The sequence below is a fragment of the Mya arenaria genome, chromosome 1, assembly GCF_026914265.1.
Source record: "Mya arenaria isolate MELC-2E11 chromosome 1, ASM2691426v1".
Classification (NCBI taxonomy): Eukaryota; Metazoa; Mollusca; class Bivalvia; order Myida; family Myidae; genus Mya; species Mya arenaria.
In genome coordinates, this window is record NC_069122.1 from 19,923,449 (window position 1) to 19,946,210 (window position 22,762).

The window sequence follows — 22,762 nt, forward strand, 5'->3', positions numbered from 1 at the left end:
TATTTTTTTCATCATTGAGTATAAACGTTTGAACAAATGTCTATGTTCTTTGCAATTGAGTATAAACTTTTAAACTTATGCTTCTCCTTTTTTTCACCATTGAATATTAATATTTAAACAAATAACTATGTTTTTTCCAGGTGTCGGAGGCAACAAATCAGGTTGACCAGATCTCCATGCTGGCGTCAGCTCCGTCACAATGTCCACATCACCTGGTGAGTTGTTAACCCTTCAGTCAGAAGTTCCTCTCCCTTTAACAAGGGGTATGTCAATAACATGGGCTCCATATCTCCCACACTCATTTAAGGATTGTGATGAAATTTTGTAGAACCATTTCGCAATGTTTTGGTCTATGTCATAGTTCAAGGTCATTTAACTGGCTTGACCCTTGATTTCAAGTCTTATCCTTATTTCCTACAACCCTTGCAGGATCCTAATGAAGCTTTGTCCACATGTTCTAGTCACATAGGCAATGTGCAGAACCCATGTTGCAACACTGTCCAGTCAAGGTCACAGTAAAAGGTCATTGGATTAAGCCTTGATTGTATGTCCCATCCTTTTCCTAAACCACTTGCAGGATTTTGATGAAACTTTGTCCACATTTCCATATTTGTCCAATTGAGACATTGTGCAGAACCCATGTTACAACATTGTCCAGTCAAGGTCACAGTAGAAGGTCAAGCTGGCTTGAGCAGGTGCTGTCGTTTCAACTGCCATCTTTTCATGATTCAGCATATTTTTGTCAAAATTGATCAATGCCCCGAGTTGCAAGGAATTGGTGATTCTCCATTTAAGTTTAATTTGTATCTGCTAATGGATACGTCATTTAAAATACTCAAGACTCTTGAATACAATATGCCATATAACAATGATGAGTAACATCATAAATGAATCCCGACAATCGTGATATACCATAAGCTGATCAAACTTAAAATCTGCCGTCTGTAAATATTTCAAAGCACTTTGGTGAAACCTTGGATACGCTTCTTTTGAAATTTTGACGTCTTTAAGTCTTTCGGACAATAAATGCAATTCAAACAAAGCTCTTTTTCCTTTGATTATGTTTTAAAGGATAACTCTTAAAGAATTCATTATGAATCATGCAGTCTTAAAATTGACAAATGTTGAATATTCAGCTTTAAAGAAATGCATGGTGTTGTTGAAAAAATTCTCTTAAGCAGCGGTTGTCAGTTTAAGTTTTTCGTATCAAAAATAAAATGCTATTAACTCCTTGCATTTCATCGGAGGTTATTCAAATCGTAATTCATAATTTGATATTTTATAAAATGAAAAGAAGCGAATTATAAGCTTTTAGATTAGCCATGTTTTAGTTCAGTGAAACGGCATTAATACTTGGCACGTTGAAATGTTCGCTCTAAAGAAGACCCAATAATTAACTGTTTTGTGTTTTTCTTCCATATTCAAATGTGAATGTATAGCTCAGCGTTGCAGTCAATAATTCATATTAATTGAAAAAGGGTTACCGAGGTCAGTGAAAATGGATTTTATCATGACGATGGTCTAATCTATAGACGTACCATACTAAGGCCCTCGTGAACTAAATATGAGTTTGCAGTTCCCAAAACAACTCCTTAAAAATACCCGCCCTTTAGGGAAGCAGAGAAAATGTATACAATGTTGTTTCCTACACCATTTTGAGTATTTGGCGGGGCCTATTTGATTGGGAATGTGATTAAGTTTATAATAACATAATATTTATACTTTTCAAACAAAAACTTGGGATTTTTTTTTCACATTTGGGAAAAAGTATATGTTTTAGCATTGAGTTGGGGCTGAAGTTTGGCTTCAAATTGTTAAGAAAAAAATCCCAATTTAAAGGGACTTAATTTTCAATATCGTTCCTTCCACTTACCGGTGAATGAAAATAAGAATGAAAAAATTAAATCACACTTTGTCAGTCAATCACAGATGAAGTGTTAAAGAGTTCATTAACTGCATGACCAACATATGAATGGCATTAACAAATACTGTAAGAAATTATTTTTTTTAAGGCTTTCTTCACAAACCAGTTGAGTTGAGTTGAGTTTTTAAATTATTTTTATTAACATTTCAGATGGAGTTTTGGCGCTGTATAGAACAGGCAGTACCAGGTAGGATCCTATTTCAGTTTGGTGGTCAACATTATATTTTGTCCAATGAGAAGGCAATATTTATCAATACTTTCAATACATTTATTTCAGTAAATCAGCAGTCAGTCTTCTCTTTTAATCAGGTGAAGCAGTACATATAAACAGTGGCTGGCCCAGTTATGTGGTAATTGCATATGTTTGTAGAAATTAAACCAATACACCGGCTTAAATATTTTGCATCATCCCATGTGATATTTCTCAAAGTACATTTAACAATGTGCTAATTAATTCAACTATTTTTCATTAGTATCTTAAAGTTATAATTAAAGTGATACTTGTATTTAAAATCAATACATTCACATGTATAACCAACATAAATTTGAGTGATAAACCTTAATTTACTACTTACTAAATAATGCATTTAAGGAAAATATTAATAACTTAAAAAACAAGTTGTTTCCATGTATTTGATAGTTTTCCGCACCTTTATTTCAAATTAAACACGGTGTCCTAAGAACCATTGTTTTTGATATAAATTTATTCATCCTTTTGATAAATTAGAACAATTGTATTAATTGTGGTATCTCTTATTTGGGAGTTAAAGAGTGCATCTTTAAATAGTTATTAATACATCAAACTAAAAACTTGACGATCCTACTTTAAAATTACCTTTCTGAATGGTGATTGTAGATTGTTATAGTTTTGTGAAAGTTTGATTTCTGCATATTGATCAGGCCGTAAAATTCAAAACCTATGAAAATTACCTATACAGTGTTGCTTTGGAATGATAACATACCGTTTGTGCAAAATTAAACGTTGTGAAATTGACTCACTAAAAGCCCATAAAACACAGGAGAAAAAAAACGCCCGCAAATAAAGCCCAACTACTGTAGCTTAATGTTAAAAAAGGAGAAATTAGAGGCTATATTTAGCGTTGAAGCATTTTGAATTTCCAACAATGATAGATGATTATTGAATTTTGGGATTAACTTTTACAGAGTGATTAACAAACGGTATTAAGCTAATAAAATTGTTTGTTAAAGGAATAAGGATTAATTTGCTTTTATGTCGAGATTGAAATCTTAATTCACAGTCAATATGTCTGATTAACTGTGTGATAACTTTTGAACAACATTTATAATGTTTGATTAAGACGAACTGGCCACCCAACTTTCGTAAACTTAACTATTTTGAATTTTAGAATCTTTTGGTAAAATAATACCGTAAGTCTGGGAATTTTCACCAAGGATTTTAAAATTGGTGAAATATGCTGTGTGTATTTGTTTAAGAAACAATATTGCGTGCAAAAAGGTAAATTAGTCTCCAATGGCTTAAAGCTGCCCTCTCACAGATTTACCGTTTTGACAACTTTTTTATTTTTTGTCTTAGAACGAGCCAATTTTTGCGAAAATCCATGGAAACCAGTGATATAAGACTGCTGACAAAAAAATAGATCGCAGATTTTTATAATTAAGTTCAAAAATTGATGTTTTATGCATTTTTTTATAACCGTTAGTACCGGTTCAAGCCAAAAAACATTAATTTTCAAACGGAAGCCACAAAACATTAATTTTTCAAACGGAAATATGAACATCTACGATCTGATTTTTTTGTCAGCAATCTTATATGATTGGTTTGCAGATATTTACGCAAAAATTTGCTCTTTCCAAGACAAAAGATAAAAAAGTTGTAAAAATGGTATATCTGTGAGAGTGCAGCTTTAAGCCATTCACAGCTGACATGCTAAGTTTTTTAAATAAACTGTGTTGTATGTAAAAAAGAAAAAGCATATGTTTTGTGTACAGATAAAAAACATTAATGATATTTTGGCACATTTTTTAATTGGGGAAATTTCCACATTGGAAACCCCATTTATAAAGGCTAACACTTTTTTTTAAAAGTATGCAAATTAAATGCTTTATTTTGATCATTAAATTCAAATGAGTTAAACATAATAATGCTTAGAAATTAGTGCCCCTTTTTTTAGCCAAAGTTAACCTTTGACAATGCTTGTTAATATGAGCATATTATAAATAATAATACCATATTCCCAAATATTCCCCTCCCCTGAATGCCCGCCACCAGCAAATCCTAGTACTGATAAAAGCTCCAATAACCTCAGACTCAAACAAATGAACATGATTGACATTTCATACAAGGATTCTTTTTTTCAACATGCCTTTGAAAATGTTCACGGGGAAATAAAGCTGTTGTTGTTTTTTACATTTTAACGATTTTCTTCTTAATGGCACAGCCCAAGTGGTGTGCTTAAAGATGGAATAATTCAAACTTTGTTTAAACTGTGAGCTTACAAAATTGGCGGTCTTTCTTTGGGATATTTGTAAAGTAAACATGACCAAGGGGTATTGCATTCAACGTCTCGACAAACAGGTTTTCAACGGCTTTTTGGTCAATATGGAGACAATTCTTCTATAAATGATCGCTTTCGTTCGCAAACAAAATAATTCTAATGGATACCTCCATTAATGGAGAGCGATACTTCAAATTTGAAAAGATACAGCGGTTTTTGTACTATTATTGAACAAGTGGCGATAAAATAGAAGGCTAATTGACGCCTCGGTCAATATTTAGATTTGAAATATAAAAATGTGAAGTTTTTTTCGTTTTTGAGAAAGTCAAAAGGAAATGAGAAAGTCACTTGCGGTCAATTTTCACCTTGTTGACAAAAGGTAACATGAGACTCAATTCAATAGTTAAGTTCAGCAAGGGTTAAACATTAAAATTTTCGCGCTTCGGTACATTTGATATACAATTTTAAAGATAACATCTCATGCAATATTTAAGTGAATCATTAATGCACAAATTTAAGATTTTTGACAAAAAACTGAAGAGTATTTGTGGTATAAAGCAAAATAATACACTTGGGAAATATTTAAAAAATAACAAAACATTAACAATACATATATAAGGCCACAATTGATGTAAAATTTGTTTCTGGTTTAATGACTGATTAACGAAAATACCTGCAACATGATTTTTTTTTTAAGGCTCTCCGTTTGTCATAACTCTTTTATTGATTTTTCGTAATTTGTTAAGGAATAAAGGGGCTGGAAAGAAAAAAAAATAAATAATAATAATAAAAAAAATACCAACACCTGAAAAGAACAAGCATAATATTCTTGAATAAATGTAGATTAAATGTTACTTATGACTAATTACAATTGTTGTAAAGTATTTAATTTAGACAGCTAGTTTGTAACATACAGGAACTAAAAATGCAGAATTTAAAGGGTTTTTCACACAAATTTTATGATGGCAAGATTTGTTTTCAACTGTTTAAAATGATTTATTTTACTTACTTTTATGAACAAACACCAAACAACAACTGGCAGATCATAAATCATTTGAAGAAATTCTGATAATCTATGTGTGACTGTTTAAAACAGAGCACTAAGTAATGGTTAAAGGTTGTTAGTTGCAGTCGTACAACCATTTTTAAGTACATACAAACCATCTTTTACCTTTTAGTGGTCTACATAATATTGTGTAATCTACCTACTAAATGGGCCAGCCACTGTTTATAACTACTAATTTACCTGATTAAACTCAACAATGGCAGTGAGTGATCAACTGATTTACTGAAATAAATGTATTGGAAAATTTTATGTAAATTGCTTTCTCATTTGACAAAATATTATGGTAATCACTAATTTGAACACGATGATGTTTTAATACAACTTTTTTTTGCAAAGTCTGACCCTGTAAAACGTGAAAGGGGGCCCTTTAGACATCCAGCTGGCAGTGTAATTATAAAAGACCTGTACCAGAATGAAACCGTTAAACACCAGCATTCATTCCCAGACTAGCAGTCGGCTTTTATTTCTTGATTACAGTTTCCTGTGGAACATTTATTGAAATTTTTATAACCATGACAATTTGATTGCCTGTATAAGGCTAATGTAAAAAAAGTTTTACTGCGATGGTAATGTGATTATTTTTCTGATGGAAGCCGTACATTTGATATTTCCTAGTGGAGATATGATTTACCGGAAATTATTATTATTTTCTCAGAATTTAAGCATACTGTATCGTATTTCGAGACATACTGTATTTTAAGCAGGGTATAATATTATATAGTTCAATGAAGTAAATATGCGTTTATATATATTGGCAATTTTTTATGGAAAATAAAGTAAAAACTGCTGTTATATTGTGAAGTATAGGTTATATTAATGTGCTACAAATTGAACAAATTTATTTCAGAAGCAAATGCGAAATAAGTTTGATTATTTTGTAATATACATGAACTGAATGATAAGTGGCTGATAAGCCTATCAAGAAGTCTCCTTCGCTAAGCGTGACCACACAGACCAAGGCTGTAAATAAATTAAATTAAATCGACTCTGTCATGTAAGCTGATAACCAAAATACAGTGCACAAAGTATTTTGCTGTGATAATGGCCCGTTCACAAGCCATGAATGATAAATTTTGACTCTAATTCCAGACTTAAAGGGGGTGTTCAAGATTTAATAGTCAAACATAAAAAAATAATTTTTTAACAGTGGCAGTAAATGCTTTATATTGATAAAAAGCATCAGTAACGCGTTTAAACAAATTCAATCTTGAATTTATTTGCGTTGCTTTAAAAAACAAATGAGTTAGAAATGAAGTTACATGAGTCAACATTTTAATTTCTTTTCTTGGGATTCAACCAATTGCGAAATGGATCCATAAACTGTTTTTACCCAGTCACAATTATTCATCAATTTTGAATTTCACTTGATTTTTGCTTTTTATTGTTTTATTACGAGACAGAAATAAAACCTTGATTTAATGATCAGTTGACTTGATTTTTCAATATAATTTCTTTTTTCCTTTTTATTACAAGATGGAAATAAAAGCTTGATTTAATGTCATTATCGAGAAGAAATGTCACAGTGGGTATATCGATTCTGAGCCAGCGTATAATGTGTTTTAAGATAATGAGGGGAATTGGCTGTATTGATTTGTAATTAGTGAGCCAACAGGGAAAAAAATAATGTAAACTAATTATTGAAACAAGAATTTCTAAATTATTGCATGTGCTATCAAGGAAAACATCAATGGGCAAACTATATGGAAGTTTAATCTTTATTTTGTTAGGAAAACCATACTTAATTTAATGGAAAAAGAGGTTGATGTATAAATATTTGAACAATCATTTTTATAAATAATTATATTTGTGTATTAATGTACCATGTTCAAGATTTTTTTCTTTGTTTTTTGTCTTTCATAACATTAACTCCCATTTCGAATGGTAACAAATAGGAGGAGCTTAACAGTGCAATAAGTATTTTTAGCTTGTAGATAAATTTCAAAGCTATTTACTTATATGAATGCTAGTTATCGAATTTGTTGTTTACAACAATTTGTGGTACAAATCAGATTCTTCACATCAACCCCATCATTGGATACCCCCCCCCCCCCCCCCCCCCGATACACTTTTTCACTATATGTAGTTGAGTAGCGTGAATGATTTTTGTGGGTAAATATCTTAATCATGTATAATTAATGAGGCAGTTTGATTTGTTCCGCAAAGAACCAATGTGGAAATATGTACAGTCACTGAAAAAATATTCTGGCGATAGTTGGAATTGAACTCTATTTTATAATTGCGTTGTCCAACACACACCCATGGATAAAACTGACAATACAGGGTTATTGAACAGTATTTAATTGTAATATCTATTTCATTGGAAGAAGAGTTGTCTCCCCGGCCTTATTCATATTCATTAAAAGCAGAACTTTTCAGTCAATTTAGCATAGAGTGTAACGGAAGAAAGTATCCGGGTAGCATCAACCCTCGCAATGGAAATTATACAACTTGCACTACGCTCTTGTGTGCAATTTCAATAACTAGGGCAGCGGGTAACTATTACTTAAATACTGTAAACAAAATGTTTTTAAAAAAAATAGATATTGCAGTAAAATTTCTAATTCAGACGCTAATGCATGGAAAATCAGGAATTCAGGAATATTCTTTGTTAAACATGGGAAAACAATTATTAGTTTAATTTGGAAACAAATATTCCACAAGCAGTGTCAACAGTGTGATTTACATTTTGATAGGAATCCAATAAAAAAATTAATGCAAGTCGTGTCAAAATAAGGATGTCTAGTGTTTAAAACAATAAACGCAATCTTAACAAGGTCTTGGTTGTTTGAACATGGCTTTAGATAATTTGCGAAATTAAGGATTTCCCTCTCAAAATCAATGGTAAACAATTACAACTGTGTTACTGAATTATCACAGGTTGGCTGCGTATTGTTAGCAATGATGTTTCTTTCAATTAAACAATATTGACCAAAATGAAACACGTAACAAGCTTTAAACCATGGATTTTGCACATCCTGATTGAGATTTGTCAAATTAATTATTATTGCCAATTAGTAAAGATGTTGGAGTTATGTCCTATGTGAACAAGTCTCAGAAAACAAAAAGCCTCAATTTACAGTAAATTGAGATTTTTTTACTGAGACTTGTTGAATTGTGTCCCTTTGTAAACTGAGACTTGTTAAATTATGTCCCTTTGTAAAGTGATACTTTTTGAATGATGTCCCTTTGTAAACTGAGACTTTGAATGATGTCCCTTTGTAAACTGAGATTTGTTAAATTATGCCCCTTTGTAAAGTAAGACTTGTTAAATTATGTTCCATGGTGAACTGAAACTGTTTAATTATGTCCCTTTGTAATCAGAGACTTGTTGAATTAAGTCCCTTTGTAAACTGAGACTTGTTAAATTATGCCCTTTTGTAAAGTGAGACTTTTGGAGTAGTTCCCTTGGTGAACTGAGACTTGTTAAATTATGTCCCTTGGTGAACTAAGACTTGTTGAGTTATGTCCCTTTGAAAAGTGATTCTTGTTGAGCTGTGACCCTTGGTGAATTAAGACTTGTTTGTTATGCCCAATAGTAAACTAAGACTTAATGATGAGCTATGCCCATTGGTCAATAACATTAGCATCATTTTGTGTTGTTTTTTCCAAAGTCTTGACAATGTCAAAATTGTCTTGTTCAAAGCCATTAAAACCAGTCCGTCTTATTTCATTTTGTTTTCTGAGACTTTGTTTGAAGTTCCATTAACGAAAACGATGTTAATGTGTACAGATATTAATGTTTCTGATAATTATGAGATGTCTGGAATATTTCTTTTCAAAAGTAAATATGTCCTTATGGTCTGCACTGATTGTAAAGTTTCACTTTTTGCATTTTGTTTGAATATTGTGCCAGGCATTAATGTCTTGATGATATTTAAACAGAGGCAAAACAAAAACAGTCCAAACATTTTAATCTGTGGCAATCTTGGATGAATTTTTTGTCCAGTCATTGCCCTTTTTCTGAGGAAAATGAATGAGTGTTGACATTTTGGCTTGCTTTGCTTTTGTGAGACGCATACAATGGCTGTGGTTCTGTTTTCACATTTTTGCTTGGCAAGAAAAAAGGCACCAATTGGCGATCAAAAATGTGCCAAGTGGCAGGCAACAATGCGAAAATATGCCAAGTGGCAGGTCAAAAACTCAAAATGGCAGGAACCAGCAACCTTAAAATGGATAAAAGGTTTTCAAAGATTAAGCAAAAAAAGCAGTAAGGAGTTAATATGTCCAAGGTCTGTATGCCATAACCATCTTAGATTTCCCTTGAATTTAAAATTAGAATTCCAGAGTTTTTATTGGACAGCAAAAATAACTCAGGCCAATGGACTGAATGGAATTGCTGAAGCTATCTAAGGACATGGATAAGAACAACATTGAATTATATTATTTGCCCAAAATTTGATAGGCAATTTTGAGCTTTACCAATGGAAAAAAATTCTGTAGTGTACGTAAGATTAGATTTATTTCCTTTTTAAAAAACAAACAGAACTATTAATTCCACGAAGCATATTTTCAATTTTGACTCTGCATGCACATACACAAAATGTTCCACTATTTATAAAATCAGCTCCAATTTTTTAAGCATTTTCTGTTATTGAAATCGATTGGTCTTGGTCCAAATCGGTCAAAACTGGCAAATTGTCAGAGTTAAGCAGCCCTGTATTTAATTATGAGTAAAAACAAAAATAACATTCTCACAACATAGAAGTGGTCTACAGTAATTATCCTCAAGCATTAAGGGGACATAATAAATCTAAAAACAAATGCATAATGAGAAATAACAATTAAGCTTAGTATCTCTTAAGCTAAAAGCTTAAGTGTCAAGCTTTTCTTGTAAATGATATCTGTCATGCAAACCCACAAGAGAAATTATCTCCCGCTAATGTTTTCTTAGAAAAAGAGTGAAAATTCTGATAACGTACAGCTGCCATTTAATAGTGTGTTGCATGCGAAGTATCATACTGTAAACAAAATATTCGGGAAATTGCTTTTAACGATTATATTGATGTTATTTTAAATGTGTAATTTGGGATAAAATATCTGTTTCATGACTAATTTGTCAATTAATAATTTATATAGATTACAATGATTACATTTTGTTGGAAAACAAATGGGACTCATTTATTTCATTATTCATTTAACTGTTGAAAGGGCTCCGGTCACCTGCAACAATTTGGTTCAAATTTAGATCTGTATACACTGGTTTGCAAGTGTTGTAAAGTGTACATCTCGGATGAGTTGTGTATGCAATAGTACTACAGTCGAACCTCGCTATGTCGACGTCGGATAAGTCGACTTTCTGGTTATGCCGATTTTTTTTTCCGGTCCTGAATTTATTCCTTCTTATTCTATATAAAATAAATCTGTTTGTGTCAATTTTTTATCTCGATTTTTTCGCTATGTCGATCTCGTTTTTCAGTCCCAGTGGTCAAATTTCACACATTTCCTATGTTCTTTATGTCGAACTGTAGATCGAGACGTAGGTGTGAAAATATTCATGACGGTTTGTGGCATGTCGCAAAATACCGTGAGTGTCAATATAACAAACTGTCATAATTGAGAGATACAAAAATGTAATTGGTAAGTGCGAATAATTAAAGTTGTTTGTTTATGTATTTTATTAAAGAGACACTTATTGCTCAAGCTCTTTGGTATTGTATAAAACATAAACATTTTATTGATTAGATATCAATCCTGAATGGGAACAGAAAGAATAACTTCAAAATGTCAAATGTTAGTTCCACTGCTCTGGTCGACCTATTCATAGAAGGACCCGGTATAAAATCTTACAATGTACAAATGTATGCAATTGTGGTTTTATATGGGTTTTGTGTGATCCATAAACGTAAAAGAAATAAATTTGACACAAATAATTATTCTTTTGTTTCGCTTTATTTTTCAATAATAAGTTTGCTGTTTTCACGACAAAAATATTTAACAAGACCGTTCAATTGTTGATGTAAACATCATACAATCCAACTCAAACGTGTGATTGGTGATATTTTTTGTAATTCGGATGAGTCGACTTTTCGTTATCTCGACTTTTTTCACTTGGTCCCGAAAAAGTCGACATAACGAGGTTCGACTGTATATGATGGTACAAGAGAACAGCTAGCCCTTGTTACCTAAGCAATAAACTAAATCAAAATATTGCTAAATATGTATGCTTGAAATAGAAAATGTTAACCTATAAAAAATTGGAGGAATTTTAAGCCCTGCCCACCCGGTTTTTAACATGCAGATTTTTACGTAAAGACCTAAACTGGAATAAATGCTTACAGTGAGGCAGAAGAATTTCTTGACCAGGGATATATGTGACACTCTTCCATGAACTTACCATTGCATAGGATTTGACTTTAGAGCACTCCCCAAAAACAGCTTAAGCTGTGCACCCCTGAATTTGTTACAATACAATCTGGACTTAAATGGATCTAAGAATGATGTAGCTAATCGGATTGCTTGATAACGGACAACACAGTGAATGGAGTCAGCAATGTATTACAAAAAGATTGACTTCATTTGCATATTGAATTCCACCACACCACACCATAATGGCTACTTAATTCCCCCCTTTTTTTGAATGCATGATTTTATTTTCTCATCTTAAACTATTTAAAATCTGTGGTGTTATTTTTGTTCTGGCCTTGCAGGAACATGCATGCCTGCTAACAAGACCACTGGCAGTAAAGTGTCTAAGAAATACTTGTGTCAGGTAGTGAGTGATTTATTACAGCCTGTATTATTCTCGGAAGTATATATGTCAGGGAAAATATTTGCCTAGGTACAGCTCACATTTTTTTTAATAGTCCCAAGGCAGTAAAAGCCCTATTGTGTTTTCTTCAAGTAATGTTTTGTAGGTTTTTTGCACTCACACGTACAGTAACTCATGTTTTGTTTTTTGCCGGGTTATTTTCGTAGCATTTTCCAGAGAGAAAAAAAAAAATCTGAAGTCTTAAGAGCAACAAAGTGAATTTTCGTCTCCTGCCTATTTTTAGCAGAAAGAGATTTTTGTTTATCTTTGATTAATAACGGACAAATGAATGTTAACACTTACAATATGTTGGTGTTAGCGCATATTTGTGGGCCAATGACAATGGAGGATTTACCCTATTTAATTTAGCTCCATAAAATGTTTGATAATTGTTTCTATGTGTTTTTGCATTCTAAAATTAGAAAATTACTTTAATATTTAATCAGCCTCTAAAAAGTGTATATTATAAATAATAATGTTTTTCTGCATTCTTATGTTGAAAATACGACCTCATATAATTAATTATAAACCCAGAAAAATTGTAAATGTAAACTACAAAGCCTGGCTTCTTGGCAGTATGGATTAATGGCTGACATTAGGTATGCATTTCCTTGCACAATCTGCATTGTCTGGTTTGCATTTTTAATGCGACTGTTTCACGGATGCCATTTTTAATTATTTCCCATTCTGCAGACGGCGAAGAAATGCAGTTGTTCTTTTCATTCTGTTTTGAGTGGTGATACAACATGCAAGATATAATAAATAGCTCCTGCTTCTGTTAATTAGTCATATTGTAATTGAAGCGAGTAATGTTTGAGGCGCACCAGTGGTCGAAATTAGCGGAAACCATCAAACCAGGCACTGCTAAAATGCTGTCATGAGGCTTACTTAAAGCTGCACTCTCACAGATTGACCGTTTTGACAACATTTTTCTATTAGAATGAGCCAATTTTTGCTAAATGTCTGAGAACCAGTAATATAAGACTGCATGCTGACAAAGGATGAGTTCGCAGTTTTTCATTTTTACATTAAAAAAGGTGATGTTTTATGCCGAAAAACGTTAGTAACTCTTTTATAAAAAAAACTTCAATTTTGAAAGGTAAATATTAAAAATTGCAATCTGATATTTTGTCACCAGTCTAATATATCACAGGTTTACAGATATTTACGCAAAGATTGGTTCATTCCAAGACAATCTGTGAGAAGGCAGCTTTGAATAGTGGGGCTTGTTTAAAATTTGATGCCAGGCATTAGTAAAAGAATTCAGGCTTGTTCATCCAAAAGACTAATTCCAATGCCTGCTGCACCGTAGGTCAATTATCAAAGACTTATGTCTTCAAATATAGTTTGTTAATAAAGTTGATTTTCAAGAAAGCCCTCATAGAATGGTTGAAATATTAAAAAAAAAAAGATGTACTGTTAAAGTAAAAATTTGCCCTGGTTGTAACATATTTAATAACGGTCCGCCGCATTGCTCCATCTCATAAATACACTGCAAATTCTGTTATTCTAAAAACTATTGCTATGACATGTTAAAATTTATATAGCTTAGCAGGAATATTGGTAACAAAAAATACTCCAAAAAATTGAACATGGCTATGCACTATAAATATTTTAGATTTTCACACACTGCCTTTTAAAGAGTGAGAAAAAATGGTTAGGCTGTGCGTCATTGTAATATAAACATGATTAACAATTTTAAAAAAACGGCTTACATTTTTTGTTGAAAATGGCAGTTAGTTGTATAGACATCATCAATCTCTTGGTAAAGATGTATTTAACTACCATCTTGTCAACGATTGTGCAAACTTGGCATACAATAGGCTGTTTGGTGAAACTTTATATTATCAAACAATAAATAATTGCCCCGGATCTGGTAACATTTCGGCTGACTGGTTTCGTCCTTTTTAACAGCATCTCTCCTACTGTGACTTTGTAAAAAAGTAGGGCTGCTTGTGACCCAGTCTTTTTTCCATTACACCTGCATTGTTTTTGATCAAGTATCATCCAAAGAGCAGCAAAAAATGTATAATGAACGTGCTGATTTACCCCAAAAATTGTGATATAAATACATATCTTATGTCATTGAAATGTTGCAACTTTTTTTTTTTTATCTCCCTTTGATATAATTTACTACTACTACAGCTTTTCTAAGCGATGAATATTTTCAATGCCTTTTGCGTAGTAACAATTGAAAAGAATATTGTAAGGAATGTGTCAAGATTTTTTAGGGAAAATGTCTATTTTTTTACCACATTTCATGCTTAACAGAAAAGCATTTAAAATTTATCATTGTCAAGGCAATGTTCACACATAATTTAAGAAAAGATCTAAATGTTGTTAATTTAGTTCAGTTTTTGGGTGGACATGATTCAATGTATCATGTATTGCATTCGTTATAGATGGTAAAAACAACTTACCTTGTATGGGAAATTTAGTGATGTGATTCAGTGTTGCGCTGGTACTGACTGGTCAACATTTGACACTTCTTATATAGTAGGAATTGTAGGATTGTTACATTAAGTTACCATATGGTACATTATTTTTTTAGCACTGGTTTAGAATATTTGTTTAATAAATATTATTATAAGTGCCATAAACATGTTACAAAATTACAAAAAGTATATTTTTGAACACAGAGAACCTAATATGACAATTGTGATGATTGTTTTTTTTTAATATTATAAGTTATGGGGTCTGTTAGTAGGTGACCTAATATATTGATTATATGGGGCAATTAGGTAACCTTTTGCTCTCTTCCGAATATGGTTTGCTGCGGCCAGAGTGTATACCCCATATCGAGTCACATACTTTATAACCTTGTAATGTATATATCACGTTGAAAACCTGTTTACGTCGATTAATTTATTGGAAACCTTTCATTTCATTGGAAATGAAGTCATTTTGGTAAAATATATTTCAATGACCAAATATGGAACGATATGGGGTCAACACATGACCAGTCCTGGACCAATGGCGTTGTGTCATTCATATTGGAGGCGTAAAATAGTACATTATTGCCTCCCTTGTTTAAAGTGACTCATGAGAATATTTGATGTAATCATATTTAAAAAGATAATTCAAATTTGAAACTATTGGCATCCCGAAATACCAAAAGATATTTAAAAGTGCCTTTGTGGCTTTTTTTATATAGATAATAAATTTGCAGGTGTTTTGAGGCTGCGTGAGTTTGAACAAAAATGAGGTTGCATAAATCTGTTGAAATTTTGACTTTATTTGCATGTTTGAAATATATTCTGATATTATTTTCCCAGCATGAAACATGAACATTTAAATGGATTAGAAGCCGTAGGAAGGGAAATCGGAACTCTGTTAATTAAACTTGATTGGACTGCATAGACCCCGATAATTAATCCCTTTTGTGCATTTATTGACAAGCCTTTTATACATTTGTAAGACATATTTTGACATTTTAAAAGCTATTATGCTTTGACTCTTGACATTTGAATGGAAGTTATGTTATTGACTTAAAATCTATACTCACCTTATTCAGAATTACGAAAAAAATATAAATAAACAGGACCAGACTGTTCGTAAAAGGTTTTAAATTGGTTGTATGAATCAAACTTTAAATACAGAATACAAAAAAAGTTAATAAAATATTAATTTTGGAAGTCAAATATTGTCTTTCAATGCCTTTCATTTAATTCTATAGTGTCAGACTGCAGCAGCATTTTTAGTCATCGACTATTTAGAATTTATCGACAGTAACTGAACTTAAAGCTGCACTCTCACAGATTGAACGTTTTGACAATTTTTTATTGTTTGTCTTGGAAGGAGCCATTTTTTGGCGAAAATGCATGCAAACCAGTGATATTATAAGGCTGCTGACAAAAATCAGATGTCAGGTTTTCATATTTTTAATAGGTTCAAAAATTGATGTTTTAATCATTTTTTCTAAATGTTTGTTTTTTTAAGCCATAAAAGATAAGTTTTCAAACGTAAATATGAAAAACTCTGATCTGATCTTTTGTCAGCTGTCTTATATCATTGGTTAGCAGATATTTACGCACAAATTAGCTTATTCCAAGACAAAACTAAAAAAAGTTGTCAAAACAGTAAATCTGTGAGAGTGCACCTTTAAAGCTAGTTTAGGCTAATGCCTCCACCATTTGGGTTGTCTGACAGATTCACATCTAATCATTTAGAAGAGCTCTGACAACCAAAAGCCCATTAAGCATATTACAAGCTAAATTTCCTTTTAGGTACGAAAACATCTGCCAAATTTCTATTCAGTCATAAATTGATTGCGCCAAGTCTGCAGACTTTATTGTTTAGAAAACCAAAAATAAACATTAACTATTACTTATAGGCTATTTGTAGCAGTTTTTGAGAGAGAAAAACATCTGAAAAAATATTTGAATTCGATATTTATTGAAATAATGCATTTATGTAAGAGTCAATCATATATGGGTTGTAAATATGTATGAGATCAACTGTGATGGCTGATAATAGGCTGTTTAAGGGCATAAACTACATGTAATGATCATTCTGCATGATGCAGATGCCATCAACTTATTTAGAATTGCATGGAGCATGCCTAATATTGTATCAACATAACATGAGGATATGTAAAACAATCAGTATCAAATAATGTGAAAATCTGTTACAATTGAGGATATGTAAAACAATCAGTAACAAAGAATACAAAAATCTGTTACATGAGGATATGTTAAATAATAAGTATCAAAGAATACAAAAATCTGTTACATGAGGATATGTTAATCAATAAGTATCAAAGAATTCAAAAATCTGTTACATGAGGATATGTAAAACAATAAGTATCAAAGAATACAAAAATCTGTTACATGAGGATATGTTAAATAATAAGTATCAAAATCTGTTACATGAGGATATGTAAAACAATTAAGTATCAAAATCTGTTACATGAGGACATGTAAAACAATAAGTATCAAAATCTGTTACATGAGGATATGTAAAACAATAAGTATCAAAATCTGTTACATGAGGATATGTAAAACAATAAGTATCAAAATCTGTTACATGAGGATATGTAAAACAATAAGTATCAAAATCTGTTACATGAGGACATGTAAAACAATAAGTATCAAAATCTGTTACATGAGGACATGTAAAACAATAAGTATCAAAATCTGTTACATGAGGATATGTAAAACAATAAGTATCAAAATCTGTTACATGAGGACATGTAAAACAATAAGTATCAAAATCTGTTACATGAGGATATGTAAAACAATAAGTATCAAAATCAGTTACATGAGGACATGTAAAACAATAAGTATCAAAATCTGTTACATGAGGATATGTAAAACAATAAGTATCAAAATCTGTTACATGAGGACATGTAAAACAATTAAGTATCAAAATCTGTTACATGAGGATATGTAAAACAATAAGTATCAAAATCTGTTACATGAGGATATGTAAAACAATAAGTATCAAAATCTGTTACATGAGGATATGTTAAACAATAAGTATCAAAATCTGTTACATGAGGACATGTAAAACAATTAAGTATCAAAATCTGTTACATGAGGATATGTAAAACAATAAGTATCAAAATCTGTTACATGAGGATATGTAAAACAATAAGTATCAAAATCTGTTACATGAGGACATGTAAAACAATAAGTATCAAAATCTGTTACATGAGGATATGTAAAACAATAAGTATCAAAATCAGTTACATGAGGACATGTAAAACAATAAGTATCAAAATCTGTTACATGAGGATATGTAAAACAATAAGTATCAAAATCTGTTACATGAGGACATGTAAAACAATTAAGTATCAAAATCTGTTACATGAGGATATGTAAAACAATAAGTATCAAAATCTGTTACATGAGGATATGTAAAACAATAAGTATCAAAATCTGTTACATGAGAATATGTAAAACAATAAGTATCAAAATCTGTTACATGAGGATATGTAAAACAATAAGTATCAAAATCTGTTACATGAGGATATGTAAAACAATAAGTATCAAAATCTGTTACATGAGGATATGTAAAACAATAAGTATCAAAATCTGTTACATGAGGATATGTAAAACAATAAGTATCAAAATCTGTTACATGAGGATATGTAAAACAATAAGTATCAAAATCTGTTACATGAGGATATGTAAAACAATAAGTATCAAAATCTGTTACATGAGGATATGTAAAACAATAAGTATCAAAATCTGTTACATGAGGACATGTAAAACAATAAGTATCAAAATCTGTTACATGAGGATATGTAAAACAATAAGTATCAAAATCTGTTACATGAGGATATGTAAAACAATAAGTATCAAAATCTGTTACATGAGGATATGTAAAACAATAAGTATCAAAATCTGTTACATGAGAATATGTAAAACAATAAGTATCAAAATCTGTTACATGAGGATATGTAAAACAATAAGTATCAAAATCTGTTACATGAGGATATGTAAAACAATAAGTATCAAAATCTGTTACATGAGGACATGTAAAACAATAAGTATCAAAATCTGTTACATGAGGATATGTAAAACAATAAGTATCAAAATCTGTTACATGAGGACATGAAAAACAATAAGTATCAAAATCTGTTACATGAGGACATGAAAAACAATAAGTATCAAAATCTGTTACATGAGGATATGAAAAACAATTAAGTATCAAAATCTGTTACATGAGGATATGTAAAACAATAAGTATCAAAATCTGTTACATGAGGACATGTAAAACAATAAGTATCAAAATCTGTTACATGAGGACATGTAAAACAATAAGTATCAAAATCTGTTACATGAGGACATGTAAAACAATAAGTATCAAAATCTGTTACATGAGGACATGTAAAACAATAAGTATCAAAATCTGTTACATGAGGATATGTAAAACAATAAGTATCAAAATCTGTTACATGAGGACATGAAAAACAATAAGTATCAAAATCTGTTACATGAGGATATGAAAAACAATAAGTATCAAAATCTGTTACATGAGGACATGAAAAACAATAAGTATCAAAATCTGTTACATGAGGACATGTAAAACAATAAGTATCAAAATCTGTTACATGAGGACATGTAAAACAATAAGTATCAAAATCTGTTACATGAGGACATGTAAAACAATAAGTATCAAAATCTGTTACATGAGGACATGTAAAACAATAAGTATCAAAATCTGTTACATGAGGATATGTAAAACAATAAGTATCAAAATCTGTTACATGAGGATATGTAAAACAATAAGTATCAAAATCTGTTACATGAGGATATGTAAAACAATAAGTATCAAAATCTGTTACATGAGGATATGAAAAACAATAAGTATCAAAATCTGTTACATGAGGACATGTAAAACAATAAGTATCAAAATCTGTTACATGAGGATATGAAAAACAATAAGTATCAAAATCTGTTACATGAGGACATGTAAAACAATAAGTATCAAAATCTGTTACATGAGGACATGTAAAACAATAAGTATCAAAATCTGTTACATGAGGACATGTAAAACAATAAGTATCAAAATCTGTTACATGAGGACATGTAAAACAATAAGTATCAAAATCTGTTACATGAGGATATGTAAAACAATAAGTATCAAAATCTGTTACATGAGGACATGTAAAACAATAAGTATCAAAATCTGTTACATGAGGACATGTAAAACAATAAGTATCAAAATCTGTTACATGAGGATATGAAAAACAATAAGTATCAAAATCTGTTACATGAGGACATGTAAAACAATAAGTATCAAAATCTGTTACATGAGGACATGTAAAACAATAAGTATCAAAATCTGTTACATGAGGACATGTAAAACAATAAGTATCAAAATCTGTTACATGAGGACATGTAAAACAATAAGTATCAAAATCTGTTACATGAGGATATGTAAAACAATAAGTATCAAAATCTGTTACATGAGGATATGTAAAACAATAAGTATCAAAATCTGTTACATGAGGATATGTAAAACAATAAGTATCAAAATCTGTTACATGAGGATATGTAAAACAATAAGTATCAAAATCTGTTACATGAGGACATGTAAAACAATAAGTATCAAAATCTGTTACATGAGGACATGTAAAACAATAAGTATCAAAATCTGTTACATGAGGACATGTAAAACAATAAGTATCAAAATCTGTTACATGAGGATATGTAAAACAATAAGTATCAAAATCTGTTACATGAGGACATGTAAAACAATAAGTATCAAAATCTGTTACATGAGGATATGAAAAACAATAAGTATCAAAATCTGTTACATGAGGACATGTAAAACAATAAGTATCAAAATCTGTTACATGAGGACATGTAAAACAATAAGTATCAAAATCTGTTACATGAGGACATGTAAAACAATAAGTATCAAAATCTGTTACATGAGGACATGTAAAACAATAAGTATCAAAATCAGTTACATGAGGACATGTAAAACAATAAGTATCAAAATCTGTTACATGAGGATATGAAAAACAATTAAGTATCAAAATCAGTTACATGAGAATATGTATAAAATTAGGCCGATTGTTTAAATATACCTGTATGTAGTAAAAATGAACAACGTTGTTAATGTTATCATTGTTGACTTTTAGATCCTTGCTAGCTTTCTTCTGGAATTTTAATGGATACACCTTTTATCTGCTGTATTTCTAACAAAATTTGAAATGGCTGTTTCAGCTGTTCTCGTTATTATTTAGATATGTGAGCAAATTATCAAATATTTCATGTTTTAAAATAAACAGCGAAGCTGTCAACTACATTGTTAACTTAAACAAAGTTCTGAACAATCGGCCTAAAAAATATCAAGAATATCAACTTTTATTACATGAGAATATGTAAAACATTTTCTTTGTGTTATAAAAAAAGGAAGCATAAAAGTGTATCGTTGATTTCCACATAAGTTTGCAAAGTGTTTATAGGTTGAGTAGGTGGTCCTAAAAAATGTCCTCAGCAGCAATTGACTTAACATCCCAATTTAAAAAAAGTAGTGTTTTTTTTTTTGAATTTACTGCATAAACAGATCTTAAATAATTTAACACATCATTTAATTCTCTTGATGAACATTCAGCCAGCCTTTACATGGATTTTATGTTCTCGGTTAATGATCCTTCACTTTCCATGATGGTCGTTTTAGGTGGATAATAGTATTTTAATGGTGGCGCAGTAGAATTGAAAATTGAATATGTGGTAATGCTGGTATGGAGATGAATTCAACAGTGTAAACGTATATTGTTATTAAAATTGTCAACCGGTTATGTTTACGAGGGTAAAATGAATGATAGCACGAAGGATAAGGGTGTTGAATTTAATTCTGCGGTGTTTTAAACTAGGAGACTGCGTAAAATCATTTGTTTTTTTATGGTTGAGTGAATTTAAAAGTTTTATATCTGGATATTTAAATTCATCATGTGTTTTTGATTCTTTGATATTATTTAACATTGTTCGTGGTAATGTCTGTCTTAATGTCAATTAAAACACAGTGGAAATCAATCAAGTTCAAAAAATTGAAAGAAAACATGATTTTTTGCAATTTAATGCAGTTCATGAACTCTTTAAGCTACCTAACTTCAATAGAGATTTTTTTAGATATTCAAACAAAAGATGCCTTTTATTAAAAAAAGGGTAACAACAGCAAATGACATTAATTTATACAAATGACTAATTTGGTTCTTTAATTTGTAATTTTTATAATAGCCCACGGTAAGATAATCCAATCTTATCACTTCTAAACCTTAGACAAAAACCTTAGCCTAATGACAAAGTACCTTAGACCTATACTAAAACCTTAGACTTAGACAAAGAACTTTAGGCAAAGAACCTTAGACTTAGACAAAGTACCTTACACTTAGACATACCTTAAGTTAAACAACCTAAGATAAAGAACCTTAGATAAAAAAAACCTTAGACAAAGATTCAAATAGACTTAGACAAAGAACCTTAGACAAAGAACCTTAGACTTAGACAAAGAACTTTAGGCAAAGAACCTTAGACTTGGACAAAGAACCTTAGACTTAGACTAAGAAGCTTACACAAGACCAACATTAAGTTAAACAACCTTAAGAGATAAAGAACCTTAGACAAAGAACCTTAGACAAAGATTCAAATAGGCTTAGACGAAGAATCTTAGACAAAGAACATTAAACAAAGAACTTGAGACAAAAAACTCAGTCAATGAATCTTAGACAAAGTACTTTAGACTTAGACAAAGGACCTTAGACAAAGGACCTTAGACTTAGACAAAGGACCTGAGACTTAGACTAAGGACCTTAGACTTAGACAAAGGACCTGAGACTTAGACAAAGGACCTTAGACTTAGACAAAGGACCTTAGACTTAGACAAAGGACCTTAGACAAAGGACCTTAGACAAGAACCTAAGAAAAAATACTTAGACAGAGAACCTGAGACAAACAATGAGTTGTTGCTACAAACATTTAGTGCTGTGGCTTATTGCCAAGGTATATAAGGAGAGAAATATCCAAGATATAATAGGTTGTCTGATTTGGCAAGTAGCATTGCTGAGGAAGAAATAAGACAAAACAGCA

The 22,762-nt window shown here is 31.0% G+C and overlaps 1 protein-coding gene across 1 annotated transcript in view; it reads left to right on the forward strand.

The window, feature by feature from the left end:
• The window catches only part of LOC128230886 (reversion-inducing cysteine-rich protein with Kazal motifs-like), a 78,547-nt gene that overhangs the window by 10,184 nt on the left and 45,601 nt on the right, over positions 1-22,762 (forward strand). Inside the window, exons 3-4 of the mRNA XM_052943316.1 lie at positions 141-215; positions 2,075-2,111. Coding sequence (XP_052799276.1) covers positions 141-215; positions 2,075-2,111 — 112 coding nt within the window. The remainder of the gene's footprint in view (positions 1-140; positions 216-2,074; positions 2,112-22,762) is intronic.